Raw genomic sequence first — 20,709 nt, forward strand, 5'->3', positions numbered from 1 at the left:
GAGCACCAACTACGCAGTAACGATGTAATCCTGGGTAATATCTATAATTAAATAATGTAATATACAAAATGGTCGACGTAAACCGTCGGAGGTAAGGAATAAAAGAGGGAGCCGAGTCATTAGCAAATTAAATAAGTAAAAAAAAACCAATATTGTATCAATATTGTGCCATTAGTAAAAGGGTGGTAGTAATAATATCATCATGTGGTAAATGGAATAATAGTTGTTGTATCCATTATGTCATTAGTAGAAGATCTCATAAAATAAAGAGACCATTGATGCATTTTATAAGTCATAAACTCCATTTCTCTTATACACACAATCTTAACCGGGAGTTTCCAACTTTAAAATGCTAGTCAATAGCCATCAATTGATCTCTTTATGTTAATGCTAGTTCAATATAGTAAAGTCCAATCTCAGGCCACTAAAGTAACTAAATTTGAACCTTGGAAATATGTTCAGAAGAATCAGAACTGTTGGTTTGACTGCTTTCATCCAAACCATCCAATTCAACATTCAAATCTTTAATTAAATCCATTTCAACATTCTTAAGATCAGACAAGCCGTAATAGGTAATGGCCACAAGACCTAAGATACCAGCAAGACATGAAAACACCAAGGCAACAATACCTCTAGCAGTAAATCCCGCAGGTAATGGTTTATGTTGAACGTTTTCACCTTTCAAGTCCAAAAAGTTATCCTTATTACCTGCTGCATTACCTTCATAGAGACCATTGTTGGAGTTCTTACAGATTCTGATGGAACCTTCTGTTAAATGTTGAGTTTCTGTTTCTTGGATTTGCAATGGAGCTTCAACCAATACAAATGCCAAACCTTGTTGCAAATGCCATCCAATGTGACAGTGGAAGAACCAAACACCGGGGTTATCAGCTCTAAACCTCATAACAATATATGATTGGGGATTAACATAAACAGTATCTCTTCTCATTGGATTGTCTCTATAAAGATCATATTCCGTAGCATTGAAAGAAACAGGATCTCCCACAACAGTCTCACCTCTAGCAACCAATTGGAAAACGTGACCATGTAAATGAAATGGATGTTTACCAGCATCATGGTTATTCAAAACAATATCCACAACTTCGTTATGTTGCAAGACAATAGAATGAGTATTGGTACCATAGACAAGTTCATTAGTAGCCAATTCACCAGCAGATAAAACTGTATGCAAAATAGGGACCTTTGGAGGAGTGTAGGTAATGTTGTTGAAGAAGGCATAATTGATCCCATTACCCAAATTATTCATCGTGACATCAACGGTGATAACATGATCTGGTTCATCAAGCATGGCTTCAGCACTCACAGGGGTCAACCAATAATCATCCAAAAAATCATATTCATCAACAATATACTCTTCGGGTGTATCGTTGCTTTCGTCATAGGAAATATAATTTGTAGAGTTCAAAATCAAGTCTTTGGGGACCACATCCAACATATCTTTATCAATGGCATTCATAAAGGCAAAGTTCTTATCTGTGGTCTCTTTAGTTTTAATCAACACACCGTATCTTTGGGCAGCAGTGATGTAAACCATACTGGTGGTGTTTGGTTGAACATAAACACCATCAACCTCAACCACCGTGAAGTCATGATCTTCCATGTACAAATATTGAGAGACAAATCTACCTACATTGACAATACGAACAAAATATGTCGTATTGGGTTGAACTCTCCAGGTGACATTTCTAGAATCGTTAAACAACGAATTTTGTGGGATTGGTTCAGCACCGGTAGGGTTATATCTGTTCAAGAATTTAGGTGTTAATTCGTGAGATGTTTTATGGTACCATTCAGACACAGATAAGGTGATTTCTTCATCAAAATCAAAGGGGTAATCTGATTTCTTTGCTTCTTCTATAACGAAAACTCCTCTTAATCCATCGGGGTATTGACCATCAGTATGTGAATGGTACCAGTATGTACCAACTTGATCAGGTACAGTAAAGTTGTACACAAAGTAATCATCTGGAGCAATTGGACATTGGGTAATCATTTCAGGTCCATCCATTTGACCTGTACCATTTTGGAACATCCCATGGAAATGAAGTGAAGTGTTTTGATTCCCCAATCCATTCGTTAACTTGAGAACAACTCTATCTCCAGTCTTAACTCTAAGGGTAGGTAAAGGCCATGAACCATTGAACCCAATGATGGGTCTTTCCATAACTCCATCGGGGTTACCAGTGAGCCATGTAGCGTTAAAGTACCAATAGTGGTCTTCGGCTTTAACCACAAACGCCAAAAGAAACGATACCACTAACACCAACAACTTGTTCATTGTTGCTTTTCTTTCTATCCTCTAAAGATTTTTTCTTACGGCTTGGCTATCAATTTGTATGGGCCTCACTCACTCGCTTACTCACTCTGCCAAGCGTGATGATCAAATAGATAAAAATTGATGAACACAACCGTTAACAAATTTGGTTTGTATGAATTAACACTTGAGCAAATTATTCACTATTTATAACCAATAGAGTTCCATCAGACAAAAAAGATTATTACTTCAAAAGAGTCGGGTGCCTTAGGCTTTCCCTTCAGTTATTCGTGGGATAAATGACACAAACGGTATTATTGTTGCAAAAACAATAATAGTGTGGGTGTTTTTTTTCTTGATTGTCCGGTCTGATAAATTTTGTCCTAATTCTGTAGACAATAACAGGGGATATTACCCAATCAGCACACAGTAAGATACCCTTGCGTCAACCTTATGTCTATACCACATTATGTCTACATTCCACCATGCCTACCATTATTATTAGTATTCTAATACCACTTCTCTACTACCAATTTGGTTGCATTGAAAATTTTTATTAGTATCATTGCTTAGTGCGATCCTGCACACACAGTCTGGGAAATGCGGGCCTCGGATTATCCTAACAGCTCCTTACCTAGGAGGACAGCTTATACTATACTGGTTTTACCGCTAGCATGATAGTCCCATTTATGAAGGTTATTCTGGTGTTTATTCTAGTGTAATGTTCTATCCAGGTTAGTCCATTATGGGTTACGCCGTACTCGGATACAAGAAAACAAATGAATTTTTTTGAGCATGCAGGATGCGGCTCTTTTCATCAGATAAATCAGATAATGTTATCTATAAAATCTTGTACCCTCAAATGGTCCTTGTTTCCTTCCTGCTAGCTCTTTCAGTCACCAAAACCTTCGGCACTTAAAATGACGAGCCTCATCATGTTGCCATTCGTTTTACTGTTTCAAAGGTCATGTTTCAAAGGTCATGTTTTGTATATTCCCAGTAGGAGCTGAAATTAAGTATCGATGTGGTAGTTTCTGCAGACAATTTTTTTCGGTGAAATTTTCTTGAGGTCCCCACACGACCTGTAGATCAAAATGATAAAAAAGACAAAAAGACAGTTCTTGAAAGGCCATCGGTGTTCTATTACACGACCTTGCTCTTGCATATGAAGTAGGTAATTCCTACATGTAACACATCGTATCCGATCCTCGCAATGAGCTAGCCAATCACAATGTACTCGTCAAGGGGGTGGTATTAACTAGGTTAACTATCATGTAGGAACCAAACTCAATAATGTCTTTGTAATCGGTCAATGCATTATCAAATTGATCAGATAATTTTCCAGACACACAATTTAATAGTATAGGCATGTCTCCCCGAGTGTCGGACAGTCTATAGCACATTGACTGCTCTCCATTAGGAAAAAAGTATTGACGATTAGAGGTCAAGCGGAAACCTCTTAAATTCTCAAGCAACAATAATAGTAAGAATACTTTCGTATTGCAAGCCATCATACCCTTAGTTGACTTGCTTTAGCTAAACTAAGCCACAAGTTAATTAAAGTAAAAGCTTAGCAATTGTGTTTGAATCTTTTGGATCTGATAAAATGCTATGACCAGTTTCCAGACAGACGAATATCGGCTTTTGCAAATCTTATAATCGCCTTAGCAAGGACAATGTTGCAAACTTCAACAGGCTCAACATTGGGTGGTATACTTGGCTTCAACCAGGACTGCACACCAACAATGACATTAGAAACCCGGATCAGATCTGGAATTTTACTTTATTGGCTAAAACTGGATAACCGAGGCACTATACTTTGCTAAATGGAATGATGTCGTGAATGTGGCCGATTGGTTGGTTATTATGAAGCAAATATTGATGACCGATTTTTGGTACCTCAGGTGATCCTCGTAGATTCAAATATTAATTTTACCAGACAGGAAAATACCGAATAGATCAACATAATTCCAATCAGAGTCTAGATAACCTTTCTAAAGACAATCAACCATTAGTATTTCATCCAAGTGTAGTGTAATACTACATACAAGTAGGAACCTCCAGGTATATCACGTGACACAAAAATCATGACTCGGTACGAGCACGAACGTTTAATTTGGTAGCCACGGATTTCAATTCGTGGGGCATTCAATAGTCATCTCTAACATCATATACCAACCTGACACTGCCTATTCTAAATCCTTTAGCATTCAGCTAAACCTCCTGCTCCACACCTTTCTATGCTGTTAACTTCTGTGTGATATTCACCAACAGGTTTGGTCAGGTTTTATACTTGTTGACACGATCACTGATTTATTCTCAAAGCTTGAATGTACCCATGACACGTTTTCCTAGAAATCTATTCTTACTGTTCGACAGAAAGGTCTCCACCGTTAAGTCACCTTCAGTTGTCAATTTGGGGGGTTCAAATAATGGCCACACACATTATAAAAGATCCACTCATCCAACATCTGTACCATTGAATAAAATATTTTCAAATACGTTTCCACTTTCAGTTAAAGAATCACTTGATGATTATTCGTTTCGGGACAGTCCAGAAAAGTTCCAGCATGATCTCCTTTCGCTTCTTCCCTTCTATCCGGACGTTGAAAACCAAACTGGTAGAATAGCCCAAGTTATCCAAACACCTATTGATGATAATGATGCTAATTATATCAATGAATTTGTCATTTATCCAAATAAAGAAGCCATGGCTAAGGAATCACAAGATCAACTTAATCATTTGGTCATGGTCCATGGTTATGGAAGCGGCCTTGGACTCTTTTTGAAGAACTTTGATGCATTGTCTTCCCCCTCAACAAACCCAAAATCTAATAATTGGGTAATTCATTCAATAGATCTTTTGGGTTATGGTTGTTCATCTAGACCTCCATTTACACCCAATAATTTAGATGCTGTGGAAAACTGGTTCCATAATTCCTTCAAAGCTTGGATGATCAAAAGAAATATTAAAAATAAAGACCTTTTGGTTGCAGCACATTCCATGGGTGCATACCTCATGGCCACTTATGGAATCAAGAAAAGCCCTGATTTTTGTAAGAAATTGATTATGATATCTCCAGGTGCTGTTATTAAACATCGTAAACAACTTAATGTCCCCAGTTATTTTGCTGCACTTTGGGAACAAAATATTAGTCCTTTCAGTTTAGTTAGAAATGCTGGACCTTTAGGATCCAAACTCGTTAGTGGTTGGTCTTCAAGAAGATTTGCCAAATTGACTTCAAGGGAAAGAGAACAATTGCACAAATATTGCTATGGTATATTCCAACTGCCAGGTTCAGGAGAATATATGTTGAACTATCTTTTGGCTCCTGGAGCAGATGCTAGATATCCTTTAATTGAACGTGGAATCCATTTATTGAATTGCAAATTGTCTTGGTGGTACGGGAAAGAAGATTGGATGGATAAAAAAGGTGGCCTACTCTGTTCCAATATCATTAATAGTTATCATAACGATGCTAACCAAAGCAATGTCGTTGAAATTGAAGATAGTGGTCATCATGTCTATTTGGATAATATTGATGCCTTCAACGAAAAGTTGATCAACGAAATGATTGCCTTTTAAATCATTGCCTTAACAAATAATTGATATCTTGTGGTTCTTTATCGGGACCTTCAAAGACAACTTTAACATTTAATGATATGGGCAAGTTTGGATCAGTGACGATGATTTGTTCAGTAGCTGGATTAATTTGATCAATTAGTTTGATACTTAAATTCTCACGGGTCAATTGTTCAAGTTCAGGAGGTGCACGGAAATATAATTGGACACCATTAGTTGTACTTAGAGAAGGATTTTGTAATTGAATGGATTGTAAGTTTATAAGCACATCAATAAATTTCTCCAAAGTCCACCATCTCTGACATTTGACTTCTTTGAAATTATCTCCACAAACTGGACAATTAACGTTTTTGGTATGAGCATAAGTATAAGTAAAGATGGAGTCATCTCCACTGTACATCATGTAATTGTTGAGGAAGGGATTTGCATCTGTAGCGATCTTGAAGGCTTCATTAGTGCAAGATGCAGCTATGATGGCATTTGTTGAGGCAATGGCAGGGATAATGTTCTTGACCACTCCCAAGGTCAAACTTCTTGTAACCCCAGGAATACCAAACTCTTTTGCTCTACTCAAAGCTGTAGCATACAACCAATCAACGTGGTCGGGGTTATCACCATCAAACTTCTCATGAGCACTAAAGTGTTTTGGCCATTGGAGCACACTTGCCCATTCAATACAATGTTCTGGAACTCTAGGAGTATTGGCAATAGTGCACACGGGGTAAGTGACCTTCTGTGGTACCATATCCAAAGTGCATTCATAACAAGAAGTGAAACCTGGTAATATAACTCTTGATTGACCTCTAAACCCTTCAGTACCACCATCAATTAAGGGGATCACTTGACCCAATTTTTGAGCTATGGCCACCAACGTTGCATTCAACCATCTTCTAGCCATCACACTATCCAATCCACAAACAACAATGTTGAACTGCTTATAGTATTCCATATCTTTATCTTGAATCTTACCGTAATAAGGTACGATGTTAAGGGTTGGGTCTCCAATTCTTTCCAAGATGAATCTGGTGGCAACCTCGGCTTTCGACTTACCAACATCATCCGGACGAAATAAAAACTGTCGATTCAAATTAGACATATCGATAGTATCCATATCTATAACTTGGATGTTCTTAAAACCGGTCAATGCCAAGTTCTTTAAGATTTCACACCCTAACCCTCCAGCTCCAACTACCAAAACCTTAACGGACTTGAGAGCTTCAATGGCACTCTGCAGCTGGTACTCTTCCGGGAACTCGTTGTACGGCCCTACATGTTCAAGCAACGGTGCAATTGATCCGTTATCCCGAGTACCTTCCACCATAGTAGTTGATAAAGGTACAAAGAAGTCTGAGGTCATCAGTCAAGAGGTAGTATAACATTGAGGTACGTACCTGTGCGATAAGGGCACAGCGCTACCGTTAGAGATAGGCCAATGCCACCACAGATCTACTATCGAACAAAACTACTTGTATACTCTGTATAGACTTAACCCTGTCCATTTCCCATTCCATTAACCCGAATCCAGTTGAGATGTTTCTTTATGGGGTCGTTTCATTGGTGGACGAAACTGTTGGGATGAAGGAGAAGACTTAGGGACTGATGGTGGTGCACCTATTAATCGTTTACCTAGAACACTCGTGTTGCCATTCCCATCTTCATTTCCAGCCCGATATCCGTTGACGTTGTTATGCGAATCATTCACTTGTTGGCTATAAAGCTCTAGAACCTCTGCCTTCTTAACCGGAACCGATTTGGTGGGATCCAAAGTACGTCTTATACTTGAAGAAATGAAATTGGTATCAAACTTCTTCAATGGAACCGTACCATCCTTCTCATGTCTATCAGCGATTTTAGCACTGACAAACATTGCTTGTGGTACGTCATCTGAATTATTACGTGATGAATCAGCTAGTTCTCTGTTTCGACCTTCTAATTGTTGTAGCTCCATATCATCGATTCCATCCATATCCACATTATCGTCATCCTCAGGACCAATGTCATCACTAAATGTAAATGGATCATCAGTACCGAAAAACTTGACAGCCTCTTGGGATGCAGTCAACATAACTTCTCGTGATATGGGGATTTGCTTTGTAGTAGCCATGACTCCACCATTACTACTACTTTTAACAATACCATTGGAATTGGAATTGGAATTGGGTCCTGGTTGAGGTGGAACTGACATCGATCGTATTGTTGATGTTGATGTAGTAGGATTGTTATTGAAAGTAGATGAACCGGGAATTGAAGAAAAAGTGGACTCCTTTTTAAGTTGCTCTCTTTGAGCTATCAATGGATCTCGATGGAAATCTTCAGTGGTATACTCATGAGGATCTAATTTGAATTTATGAATCTTCTGAATAATGGTTTTATCATAAAGACAATTACCCAATACATTACCAAAACATCGAAGACATCTTTTAACTGCATCAGTAAAGGCTTCCTTCCTACATTTCTCAAAAGCCATGGCTCTACTTTTAGCATTATCAATAAACCCATACCCAAAGTCTTCATGAAAAGTACCATCTTTCAAAGTGATTCTAACAAGAACTGCAAGACCTAAAGAATATTTCCCACTTTGCCCATGAGTGTCAAAGTAATCCACTTGAGTACTAACCAATTCTGAAGACCAGCCATTGAATCCAAAGATCTCATTTGCAAGGTTCAAGGCCCTCCACCCTTCAATATAAGCTACCTTCTGTCCACCACCACCAGGTCGGAAACTTATGTATTCTGGACCTAATACCTTATTCAATTTACCTTGGATCTCATGTTGTTCTCTTTGAGTGTATGGAGTTGGTGATGATTTCTGTCTGCTGCTATCTTCATTCAACCGAGGTTTCTTGAACACAGCAGGGTTAACTCCGCCTTCAATGTGTTGCTGTTGATATTGCGGTGGACGTTTATTCGATGATGTGTCTATTGGTGGCAGCATCTTGTACTACTTACAGACTTCTTTGGTCTATTCTGTTGTATTAGTCTAATGGCAAATCAATCGTTCTATTACGAGAGTGCGGAAAAATACGCGTTGATCTTGAATTAGAGTATAATCAGGTACAACTGAGAGAGCACATACTTTCGACGAAAGGGCTTACTTTGGACTGCAACTAGCCAGACAATGTCGTCAAGATGAAACCATGTCGTCCCAATGCCAGGAACCGGATTCACCAAAGAACAAAGACAACAAGAAAGCTAACAAGAATGATAAAAAGAAGATAAACGGACACGAAACAGAAGGATTAACAGATGGGACAGGAACTAAAGACGATAATGAGGAGTTTCATATTAAAAGGAAATCACCAACAGAGAAGGCACGTCTTTCTGGTGAAAGAAGAAAGCAAATAGATATCTATAAAGAGTCAGTGACTCGCGAGGAACGTGAGTTGCGGTATAAACGACGACTCAATGGTGATCCTGTTTCAAGTCCTGTCAAAGGTTCATCATCTTCCGAAAACAGTCCCCGTAGGATCAAACGGGTGGCTTTCAAATGTGAGGTCACTGAATCTATTAGAAAGTAAGGTAAGCTGGGAGGACATGTGTACTATTCTACGTAGTGTGTGTAATATTAATATACAAAAGGTCTATTTTGATGCAAGGAGGTAAAGGAAGTAGAGCCAGGATTTCTATTCATACTTTGACCCTGACAAACGTGGCAATATAGTGAGCAGTGTATTCATATCTCTGTGCTGGATATTAACGTAATATTATCCCCTTTCAATAATATTCTTCCAAGTTCTTGCCTTGCATTGGGGTTCTTGGTAGAAATCTCTACTGCGTCATCAATGACCAAATTCATGAATTCATCAAATCCTCGTATTCTTCCTTCGATTCTCATGTGAGTCTGTTCGTACAACCAAATGGAAACCAAAGCCTGTTGTTGTAAATACTTGAAGATCAAGTTGATTGGAGGAAGTATGGACTTTTTCGAGCCTGTTCTTTGGGACGACATTATTATTGTGTATGTGCTGGTGTTGTTGAAAGTCCAACGTCTATAATCATTTTGTACTTGATCATCGAATATAAAACGCGACATTGTTATATTATGTATTATCACCATATGTCGCGAACATATCCCTTCACGACATTGTACATAGATCCAATGTTTACCCTTACATAAGCTTAGGTTCTTTCACTATCAACCTCAATGCCCGATGCGATAGAGGATTATAAGCCTCTTTTCCTAGAGTGGTTGAAGGATTTAGAAGCCGAAGCCGAAAAGAAAGGAAAGAGAATCGCCTTGGGGTACCGTCGAGCATTAATGCAGATGAAACGGTATGAAGGACGTCTTTCAAGCAGAACTGCGTTACGACAAGTCCAATTTATAGGGAAGAAGACTGCCGACATTTTAATTGAAAAATTAAAGCACCATTGTGAAGAAAAAAGTCTTGAGTTCCCCTCTTCCTTTGCAGATACTTGTTCACTGAAAGGTGAAGACGATACAGAAGGAATCGCTACCGAACCCAAATCAATATCTGATTCATCAGGAAATAAAAGAAAAAGTACGGCTTTAGAGCTTGAAGTTCCCACCACTAGAAAAAGAAGGACAACAAAGAGAGCTTATATTCCCAAGCACAGATCAGGAGGGTATGCCATATTAATAGTGATGGTGATTGCAAGAGCAGACATACGAGGTATGGTACGAACAGAAATATGTGAACAAGCTTCGGAATATTGTGATAATGCATTCTCATCTAATCCTGCTTCTGGTGTTTTCTACTCTGCATGGCAAAGCATCAACACTTTATTAAATAATGATTTGGTGTACAAACACGGTCGTTCACCAGCTCGATATTATTTGACTGAGGAGGGAAAGGATTTAGGTTTGAAACTTGCAAAGAGTTCAAATATAATTGTTGAAGTACAGAATGAAGATCCAGATATTTCTTTTGATAATAATATTCGACTTAGTTCTGAATGTCAACTTTCAAACGACCCCCCTGTGTATACTCTTCCATTCAACCGAGTTCAACCACAAGTAGAACGTCCACTGATATCTCGATATGATGTCAATTCAAACGAGGCGAATCATGATAGGAATAATTGCACACTAAATGGAGTAAGATATGAAGTATGGGAAGCCAATGAATATGAAATTTTTCTTGTAGTGGATAATAGGGAAGTTAGAAGTCAATTGGATAGGAATTTCTTTCCCACTCGTCTAAAGGAGTTGGGTGTACCTGTTTTAGTGGAAACTCTTTCTATTGGGGATGCACTTTGGATTGCACAACATAAAGAAACAAAAAAAAAGGTTGTACTTGATTGTATAGCTGAACGGAAAAGAATTGATGATCTTGTATCATCAATTAAGGATGGGAGGTTTATTGAACAGAAAACCAGATTAAAGAGAACAGCACTTGAAAACATTTACTACATTGTGGAAGAAGCTCCTGTGGATGTACAAGAAATGACAGACTCAATTCAAACAGCTATGTCTGGTACAATAACCGATTCCAAGTTTCATTTAGCCAGGACTAAAAGTGCTGATGAGACAGTACAATTCTTTGTTAGTATGACAGAAGTAATTAAAAAGAAGTATAATGGGAATGGGATTAGAATTGTTGCCATAAAACCTATAAACTGTGATATACAAGATGATTTTGCGTCGCTTAAGATTCTCTTTAAGCACGAATTTTCCAATAGAAGACATCAATATGAATGTTGCCATTTATTTTATAATTTCCAGGCAACACTTGGTAAATCCGACTTCTTAACTGTTAAGGATATGTTTATTCAGATGTTGATGACCATACGGGGCTTATCATTAGACAAGGCAATTGCTATTCAGAAGCATTTCCATACCCCCAAGGGTTTAATAGAGTTTTTCAAGTTTGAGCATGCTGTAACTCGAGATAGTGAGAAGAAGGACTTGATATACCAGGCTTTTAAAAATCAAGTCAATACAAAGAAAATTGGACGACCATTACTGGAGAGAATATTTCAAGTTTGGGGTAAGTAAAGAGATCAGAAACATGGGTTCAAAATACAGGATATGGGTATAGTAGCATGATAAATGTTAAAATATGGGAGAAACCATTGAGTAAATGAAGTAGTACATTCTATCCCGCGCTACCAATAAGGTTATACTAGTTTTTATTATACAAAACTGGGTGGTGCGAAAGTTGGAGTGAAATTTTTTTTCATACTAATGAAGCCAAAGTATACCAATAAACATTCATTATCTCCACAACAAGTATGGGAAAAGGAACCATTAGATTCGGGGGTAAGTCCGGGTTGTTACCCAAGGTGCGTCCAGTGTTCAAACATCATCCTGTGAAGCCCAAGACGCATTTTGAGTTAGCTCAAGAGAAGAACCTCGAACAAGGTTATGCTGACAATGTACCCTTACCTGAGAAGAAAGGTTTCACATTTTATCGTAAACCTAAGGATTTACCTGTGATGTCAGTTGAAGAAAGAATAAAGAAATACATCGACAGCAAGGTTCCTCAAGACATAGATGAAAGCAAATTAAGTGAGAATGAAATATGGCAATTGAAAAGAGATGAGATTCGTAGAGAACATTTAAGAGAAGCTTATTTAAAGGAGTTTAAAAGATTGGAGAAGATTGATAAATTAAAGGAATTAGTTGCTCATAAAGAAAACGAACGAGTTTCGGAAATTGCTCATGAAGAATCTGAAGCCTATAAATTGACTTTACCAACAGTTTCCAGTTTTATTAACGGTCGTATGATGCAAGAGAGAAGTCCAGAACAGCAAGCCCTTGTTGATGAGCAAAGAATTTTGAATAGAAAGTCCAAACAATTGGAAGTTGCTGAAAAGAGAGCCACCGAATTATTGGAGTTATATCATTCAGCTAATGGGTTCATCACTACTGAAGAAGAATTGGAGCAAGCTATTAAGGAAGCTTTTGAAGTCAATGTGTCCAAGTTTGAACGGAATATGATGAACATTGACAACAAGCTTTCTGGTTATTCCTTTGCCTACGCTCAAGCCAATACCACTGAGAGTATAATATTTGATGAAGTTTTCGGAGAAATTAAGGGCCAACCGGGTTTGGAAGTGGTTAAGGATACCTTGGACGGAACCACTCAAACATTGAAGCAACAAGCTCAAGTGAATCTTAATGAGAAGATTTAATATTCTGTAATCATGTAAATAGTAATACACAGTGTAAAGTACAGCCAAATACAGACAGTATAAACTTATAGTGTATATATAATATGCAGTCGCGAGCATCTAAAAATTTCACTGCCTAAACCATCAACAAACAATTGCTACTACTCTACTGCTTCTTCTTCTGACTTCATTTCTTCTGTATGTCGTCGGTATCAATACGAGAAATGCCGTATGAAGTATTCTTTGCAAAGGTATTGGCCAAACGGTTGAGGTTCCTCTTCCAGCTTAACCTCATAGTAGCCATTCTTTTGTCTATAGGCATGGCCTTACCCTTTAGGACATCGTTATGGTGGGACTTAATCTATACCGTTATTAAAGGCCCTATTATATTTATAGCCCTCTTTGTCGTGAAGATCAATCGAGATCATCATTCTACTGTGTTGTACACTGAGCATAAGACTCTTGCGTTGCAGATCTACCACACATGCTTAAGTAAGAGGTTTGGCTATGTATCCATGGCATATGTTGCATCCAGTATACTTATTGGTAGTGTTTATTTAACTCAATTGAAGGATTTGAGAGGTCAATTCTATATGATTCCTATGTTTTACGAACAAAAACCAGCAGTTAATGATTCTTATGTCTATTATTGGTTTGTGTGCATCTGTACCGGCATAGGATACGCTTTACATCATTTGGTATACCAGAGAAATAAGCTAACCTTCCAATTTGGGGTGTACAAAGTTTCAGTGGACAAACTGATATCCAAACATTTGGGGTTGGTTTTCTCCCAATCGTTGGCTTTAACAGTGGTTTCTACTGGTATAACTCTTCCCATAATATACATGATCTCCAGATCAACTTTATACAAGATGAATTGGGTTACATTATTTGTTTTGGGATTGGATTATCAATCCGTTCCACCATTGGGGGTTACCTGGTCATTATATTTCCAAACCATCTTTTTGACATTCAATATCCTTCTCCTGTGGGAAATTGTTAATCATTTGTATAATGTTTATGCCAGCATTGGATGTCTTGACGGTAAGAAACTTATTAGCACCTATTCCAAAGATCCAATTTCAACTTTATTATCGGGATTAAGAAATACCAACGGTGGGTTTATTAACCAATTGAGTAGAGTTACTGCGTTCCAAGAATTGGCATATATTTCCACTTCATCAGATGATAAAGAAGCCATTAAGTTAAGAAAATCAATCTATAAGGCTAAAACTACTGATGGATATTTATGCTTACAATTCCTTATTGAATGTGCTACCATAATCAGAGATACAACCACCAGAATTAATTTTCGTACAGATACAGATCTTAGAGCATTAAAGAAAATAACCCAAGAACAAGATAATTCTACAACTAATGTGAATAATAATGATACTCTGTTTACAGACATTTTTGGTAATTCAAGTATTCATAGTTCATCGTCTCCACCCAGTTCATCGACTCCAATCACCAATGATTTACGAATTTACCCCCAAACTACAAACTCCCATGTCATCAATTTACAATCGGAAAACCTGGTTATATTTGCTAAGAAAATACAAGATGTTTTCAATCATTATGTTTCTGTCCCCCTTCTGAATCTGGTGATATCACATTTACCCAAGGCATATCGAGCTAAAATGAATTCATTTAAAACTCGTCTTATGAGCAGGTATAATCAATTTAATGATGATTTTCTTTCCAGTTGGTTTGGAGTTTTCTTTCGAATTACATTGAAACGTGACTGTGAATCTCGAGTATTGGACCCAGTTACCTTTGGAAATTCAATAATTAGTATCTCCCATTTATGTACACATTCCATCTCCGAAGATTTATTGGGAGTGGTGACTGATATTCAAGTCAGTGATGTTTTTAAGTTGTTGGAGAAACCAATTAGAGTGTGTTCAAACTATACAGATTATATTCCCCATTCAGTTTATTTGCCCCGAGGAACAATGACCAGAAGAGATCCCAAACAATTGATTGCTGTATTACATGATTTGGCCATAATGGAGTTTTATCAAATGTGCATCAAGTTCAATTTCAAATTGGACGATTTAATTTTAAACTTGAGGACCTATAAGTTAGCAAAGCATGTTATAGATGTTGCTATTGCTGAACAAACAACACAAGACAACAAAATATTAACAGAATTATAAAGATTATTTCTATTACTAACTATTAATATTAAGAGTTACCTTTGTTCTGTGCCTGAGGTAAGGTATCCAATAATACTGGTTTTAATACTTCCTCATCAAATCTAGTAAACCATTTTGCATGTTCTTCTCCACTGAGGAAGGAACCCAATAAGCCATTTGTAGAATCCAGTTGACCCAAATTGGCGGTGGGTGAAGTAGGACCAGAAATCAAATCATCTACTTCATGTTGAGCCACCAATTCATCATCGTCATCACCAACTAAATTATCAATGGATTTATTATTATGGAGCGAAGGTGAAGAGCCGTTGTGAACTTCGTCATCATTGAAATAATGTTGCAGTGAAGTTCTCAGAGCAAGAGAAACATTTGAAGCATTGGTGTTAGATGCTGTTGACTTTTTGAATGGTCTATTGGACATCATATTGACATTGAATCCATCTTGACCTGAAAGAGTTAATCTTTGATTCAGAGTTTCTATTTCAAATTCATCATCTGATTCTGCTCTTTCATCCACACACCCAGTTTTAATACCCAAGATTTCCAACATTGAAGCGGTTGTTCCACCAAACAAAATCACAGTAAGAACGACTACCACAAGCACATTGGCCAAAAGAGTCCATTTAGCTTCCGCTTGAAGTCCCATAGCCAAAGCTACACCGACTGCACCTCTTAATCCGGCCCAAAAGATCATTACTTGATAAGAATGACTAATTTCATCAGGAACTACTTGATAACTTAATCCACCGGAATGATAAGCTGATCTATTTGTGTATTCCTTGAATCTTGCCCGATAAATGAAATTTAAAAGTCTTGAAAGAGGGAACACTGCCGACCATCTGGCCACACAAATGGAGATGAAGGTAACAATGATAAGCAAAGGTTTAAACACCAATTCAACTTCTGTGAATAATGAAAGACCCAAATAAATAAAGATAAAATTCTCTGATAACTGTGCAAGCAATTGAAAGATATATTTAGTAGCGATTTGAGTCCTTCTCAGCATATTATAATAAGCGTAATGTTTCAAAGTAATTCCACAGAATAAAAGTGATACAATTCCTGACATATGAGCACCGTTGGAAAAGAAATAAGATTCATAAGCAAATAATAATACCAAGCATGTTTCAATTTGAGGGTATCTTCTTAAATGGCTATGTTTCAAAACCAAAGCCACCAAGATTCCAATCATTAATCCAATAATTGTTGAGATGGTGAATGTCATTAAAAATAAACCTAAACCTTCAAATAAAGACAGGAAATGAACCGGATGACCATGGAATTTCTGGGATGTTTCAAACATAACAATGGAGATCGCATCATTGAGTAGGGATTCTCCAAAGATAATGGTATATAATTTGGGGTCTACTTTATAAGCATTGAAGATCGATAAAATAGTCACCGGATCCGTAGCAGAAAGAGTAGCCCCCACGGCAATGGCATCAACAAATTCCAACTTAACTCCATCTAACCCAAGAGCTGTCCATATATATAAGATAACCCCCACCACAAACGAACTAATTAATGTGCCGGGGATTGCAAACGTTAATATAGTGCCTATATTCCTAAAGAAATTGGCTTGATGTAGTTCATATCCACTATTTAGAATGATGGGAGGTAACAAGATATTAAAGAAATAAGATGAATTGAATTTGACGGTATCTTGAATATAATGACCAGGTGATACTCTTATAATAAGACCAACCACCATTCCATAGAAGATTGATAGCACTGTTTCATGGACAGCTTTTATTCTTCGTTGTTGAAGGAAATAAGAAGTATATAATGCAGACCCTAAAAGGAACAAAAGTATGAATAACGCCCAACTACTAAAGATTTCTTCAGTCACTGGATTGGTTTCATCCAATTGATCGTCTGGTGGACTGAGTTCGGGTGAATCATCTTCCATATCCGATTCCCCAGACCCTTTGACTACCGATAGAATTGCTCGTTTGGCAAGGTATTTGCCCGCATACAATAGAAGACTACCCATAGTATGTTTGATCTATAATCAACTGTTGTATGGTAAGTAATGTAAGCATAAACAGTTGATATGTGTCCTTACCGCTATGTTTGTACTTGTATGGTTACCAAAAGGCGTGATTACATAAACGCTGACGTAATGAGGAGGCACAGTGCAAATTGGTACAGTGAATAGGTGTACGGCTGCAGTAGTGCAGTCTAGTCTACTGTAGTAGCACAGAAACTATGCTATACGTCGTACGTGTACGACAAGGTAGTGGTTCAGCTTCAATAATACATCAATACCGTATAGTGGGTTATGTTCGACCCAGATCGATCTAGATGTCACATCACGTGGCTCTGTATGTTTCTTTTTTCCCACGGCTTGCTTTTGTGTTCCTAGAATTAGGGGTACGTGAAGTCCCCGTTTATATACAGGGCCCAACGAATATTCATTCAAAATCAAGAATAATAAAGTGATGATGCCCTTCAAAAATAGAACAAAGGTGTAAATCTCAGTACACTTATAAAGTCAGGGATAAGGGCATCTGTACTCAGATAGCATAGAAGTGTGTCAGGTCTAATCTAAAAGTGTCAGGTCTAGTACAGGTCTAGAAGGAAAGTCTAATATGAGTAGGTATACATCGTCCGAAGACTTAACATCTTCAAAGTATATTCCTAAATATGCTCAGCAACAACTCCAAGATAAGTTCTATAGAAGTTCACAAGTTAATCCGAACTTCAGTAGTAACAATTTAAGTAACTTACAACATAATAATTACAATAATAATAATAATAATGGTGGCAATCGGTTCCCTCAAATGGAAGGTCATAGTCATAATGGAACACCATTGAGCGCTCATACACCAAAGTTTCCTCCTCAAAGCTTATCTGGCTCACCAGAGACAACCAATCCTTCATCACCGCGTGGAAACAATAACAATATTAATAGTGGATCTCATTTCCAGTTCAATTATCCACTGTATCCTCCCACGCCTCCGTTATCCAGTGCGTCTACTCCTGATTTACCCCTACTGGCCCTTCAATTGAATGAACAATTGGAATCGTTATCCAAGGCCCAAAAGAGTAAAAACGGGCTACTTCATCATTATGACCATTCACGTTCTTCATCATTGGCTTCTTGGAGGTCAAAATTGACTCGTATTATTCCTCCAATAGATAAAAAAATTGTGTTCTTGTGTACCAATTGGTACTTGTTTTCTATTGTTTCATCCAATTCCACCAAGATGATTCTTTCCAACTATAAATACCCAATTACTTTGACTCAAATGCAATTTCTTTTGAATGGGATCTTTTGTGTGTGTCTTTTGCAAGTCCTCTTCTTCATCCCGCAATCAGCTACTAGAATCTTCCCTAAAGGATCCATCCCAAACTTCGATCAAATAGGCAACTTGCAACAGTTTTTCACTCCGACGAAATTGATTATTTCAACCACTCTACCCATGGGGATGTTCCAATTCATAGGTCACATTACTTCTCATAAGGCAACCAGTATAATCCCCGTGTCTATGGTTCAAATCATCAAGACTCTTTCTCCCATAGTTACTATTGCAATCTATCTGGTGCTTTACAAACGCAAGTTCCGCACTACCACATATATTACTTTGGTGCCCTTAATCATAGGAATTATGATTACTTGTTATAAACCCAAAAAAGTCATGCAACAAGAAGATTCTTATTTAAAGGGGTTAATCTATGCATTCATATCAATGCTTATTTTTGTTAGTCAGAATATCTTTGCTAAGACAAGATTAACGGTTGATGCCAATAAAAATGGCACCAAGATTGGTGATATCCCCATGAAATCTCAAGATATAACTCAGAAAAAAGTTGATAAGTTAACCATACTTTTCTATTGTTCCATGATTGGATTCATCTTCACTTTCCCAGTGTATTTAATAAGTGAATTGAAGAATGATAAATTCAGTTTATCTCAGGTGGATAGTTACATTACCCTGTTGGTTCTTGTGAATGGATTTAGTCATTTCATGCAATCGCTATTGGCATTTCAAATCTTGGGTTCTATTTCTCCAATCAATTATTCCATTGCCAATATTCTTAAGAGAATCTTTATTATCTTGGTGGCCTTTGTGGTGGAACTGAAAAACTTTTCTCGTTCCCAAACTTGGGGGTTGGTGATAACCTTGATTGGCTTATATAGCTATGATAGATGGGGAGCGGTCCACTGAAACATACATAGCTCCATTAGTACTTAGGTATACTTAGATATACTTCGTATATATACCCACACTCTCGCTTAATATGAATAAATTAATCTATATTATATTTAATGACCTGATCCATTGGCATTCAACATTTTCTTGAAAATATCACCAAATGCTACCATGAAAACTGTTTGCCAAACACCCAAACCAATTCTTGGAGTAACACCTCGGTATAAGCCTTTAACACCATTATTCAGATAAATATACTTAAAAGCAGATCCCACAGTTAAGTTTTTAGGTCTATTTGGATCATTGGTTTTGGATTGCATTTCAACTCTAATGACTTCAATAGGTTGATTCCAAGCACTTAATCCACCACCAACAACACTACCCAAGATCTTTTCCCAAGCATTTAAACTTTCACCATTAACTTTACCAGATAATTTTCTAATACCTTCTTCAGCCAATCTACTGAACCCAAATCTTGAACCCCAATTGGTCATTTGTCTTATGGCAACAGCATTGACTCCTTTATTGATCCCTCTAATACCTTCCTTTCTAAAGATTTCTCTAAACACTTGGAAGGAGGTTTGTTGCACGGCTCCTGGGACATGTGCTTGTTTGGATCTGGTGATCTCAACTGTCTTCATACAAGTACAGAACCCCATGGTTAAGTAAGCTTGAGCCAACCCACCTGCAACACCACCTCCCATACCACTAACAAAGTTACTCATACCTAAAGTCTTTAATCTATACTCAGCTTCAGCTGACACAAATAAAAGTACCGCCCCTTTGGTGGATGCTTCAATCCAAGCCCAGGGAATTAGCCCCTGGTAAAATCCACTAACTCCTCCACGAGACCAAACAACCTTAGTGGCTCCAAGAATCCCAAGATTACGATTAGCTGCCATAGTAGTCTTAACAACTTCTAATGGTTGTCCCAATGTGGTAACTTCAGCAAGATTCAACCCTGCACCCAAGAGGATGTTGCTGAAGTTGATTGGCTTCTTTTCAATCTTAGCTACCTCACTCATGATCTTGGTTAGTCCTTGTAATTTGGGGTATCAGATGAGTACGACTGAAGGTTCATATGTATATAGTTTTGAGATCAAGATAAGTGAAGAAAAAAAATAGAATCCTGAACCGGCGCTTATATGCAGTACCGGGACAAGGGAACTAATGGAAACAGTGTTAATGTTTAATGTTAATGTTAACAAAACCTAAGTTAAAAAGTAGCAGTACTCCCCGCAAGCTTGCCCTTTGCATTGTTTGTGATGGTGTTTTACAAACGTTTACGGAAGGATCGAGTTAGATGTTGTGCCTATGTTGTAATAGAGGTAAGTGTGAGGTTTCCTCAACACCTAGCACCTCTGTTCTGCGAAGAGGGCGCCGAGAAATTACACAAACCTGGAGTATGTTAGTTGATGGCCTGTAGTCACGTGTGCCGGGGGAGAGGGGGGATTGCAGTACTGG

The 20,709-nt window shown here is 37.7% G+C and overlaps 10 protein-coding genes across 10 annotated transcripts; 5 read left to right on the plus strand and 5 right to left on the minus strand.

Moving 5' to 3' along the window:
• Window positions 1-433: 433 nt before the first annotated feature.
• Window positions 434-2,299, minus strand: FET3_2 (ferroxidase fet3; the record flags this gene model as incomplete). The annotated part of the gene is made up of 1 exon (XM_043193407.1): window positions 434-2,299. The coding sequence occupies one exon, from the start codon at window positions 2,297-2,299 to the stop codon at window positions 434-436; it is 1,866 nt and encodes a 621-aa protein (XP_043047416.1).
• Window positions 2,300-4,362: 2,063 nt separating this feature from the next.
• On the plus strand, window positions 4,363-5,861 carry KQ657_002654 (carboxylic ester hydrolase; the record flags this gene model as incomplete). The annotated part of the gene is made up of 2 exons (XM_043193408.1): window positions 4,363-4,370; window positions 4,655-5,861. 2 exons carry the CDS (start codon window positions 4,363-4,365, stop codon window positions 5,859-5,861), a joined length of 1,215 nt encoding a protein of 404 aa, XP_043047417.1.
• A 1-nt stretch (window position 5,862) lies between these two features.
• Window positions 5,863-7,179, minus strand: KQ657_002655 (NEDD8-activating protein; the record flags this gene model as incomplete). The annotated part of the gene is made up of 1 exon (XM_043193409.1): window positions 5,863-7,179. The coding sequence occupies one exon, from the start codon at window positions 7,177-7,179 to the stop codon at window positions 5,863-5,865; it is 1,317 nt and encodes a 438-aa protein (XP_043047418.1).
• Window positions 7,180-7,368: 189 nt separating this feature from the next.
• RAD52 (recombinase) lies at window positions 7,369-8,793 on the minus strand (the record flags this gene model as incomplete). The annotated part of the gene is made up of 1 exon (XM_043193410.1): window positions 7,369-8,793. The coding sequence occupies one exon, from the start codon at window positions 8,791-8,793 to the stop codon at window positions 7,369-7,371; it is 1,425 nt and encodes a 474-aa protein (XP_043047419.1).
• A 1,209-nt stretch (window positions 8,794-10,002) lies between these two features.
• Window positions 10,003-11,814, plus strand: MUS81 (uncharacterized protein; the record flags this gene model as incomplete). Its single annotated transcript, XM_043193411.1, has 1 exon — window positions 10,003-11,814. The coding sequence occupies one exon, from the start codon at window positions 10,003-10,005 to the stop codon at window positions 11,812-11,814; it is 1,812 nt and encodes a 603-aa protein (XP_043047420.1).
• Window positions 11,815-11,827: 13 nt separating this feature from the next.
• On the plus strand, window positions 11,828-12,953 carry KQ657_002658 (mitochondrial 37S ribosomal protein PET123; the record flags this gene model as incomplete). The annotated part of the gene is made up of 2 exons (XM_043193412.1): window positions 11,828-11,831; window positions 12,061-12,953. 2 exons carry the CDS (start codon window positions 11,828-11,830, stop codon window positions 12,951-12,953), a joined length of 897 nt encoding a protein of 298 aa, XP_043047421.1.
• A 299-nt stretch (window positions 12,954-13,252) lies between these two features.
• On the plus strand, window positions 13,253-15,091 carry KQ657_002659 (uncharacterized protein; the record flags this gene model as incomplete). The annotated part of the gene is made up of 1 exon (XM_043193413.1): window positions 13,253-15,091. One exon carries the CDS (start codon window positions 13,253-13,255, stop codon window positions 15,089-15,091), a length of 1,839 nt encoding a protein of 612 aa, XP_043047422.1.
• Window positions 15,092-15,119: 28 nt separating this feature from the next.
• On the minus strand, window positions 15,120-17,081 carry NHX1 (bifunctional K:H/Na:H antiporter; the record flags this gene model as incomplete). The annotated part of the gene is made up of 1 exon (XM_043193414.1): window positions 15,120-17,081. One exon carries the CDS (start codon window positions 17,079-17,081, stop codon window positions 15,120-15,122), a length of 1,962 nt encoding a protein of 653 aa, XP_043047423.1.
• Window positions 17,082-17,679: 598 nt separating this feature from the next.
• Window positions 17,680-19,260, plus strand: SLY41 (Sly41p; the record flags this gene model as incomplete). Its single annotated transcript, XM_043193415.1, has 1 exon — window positions 17,680-19,260. One exon carries the CDS (start codon window positions 17,680-17,682, stop codon window positions 19,258-19,260), a length of 1,581 nt encoding a protein of 526 aa, XP_043047424.1.
• Window positions 19,261-19,358: 98 nt separating this feature from the next.
• YHM2 (Yhm2p) lies at window positions 19,359-20,270 on the minus strand (the record flags this gene model as incomplete). The annotated part of the gene is made up of 1 exon (XM_043193416.1): window positions 19,359-20,270. One exon carries the CDS (start codon window positions 20,268-20,270, stop codon window positions 19,359-19,361), a length of 912 nt encoding a protein of 303 aa, XP_043047425.1.
• Between the last annotated feature and the right edge of the window lie 439 nt (window positions 20,271-20,709).

Source organism: Scheffersomyces spartinae (genome assembly GCF_019049425.1).
Source record: "Scheffersomyces spartinae strain ARV_011 chromosome Unknown scaffold_22, whole genome shotgun sequence".
Classification (NCBI taxonomy): domain Eukaryota; kingdom Fungi; phylum Ascomycota; class Pichiomycetes; order Serinales; family Debaryomycetaceae; genus Lizanozyma; species Lizanozyma spartinae.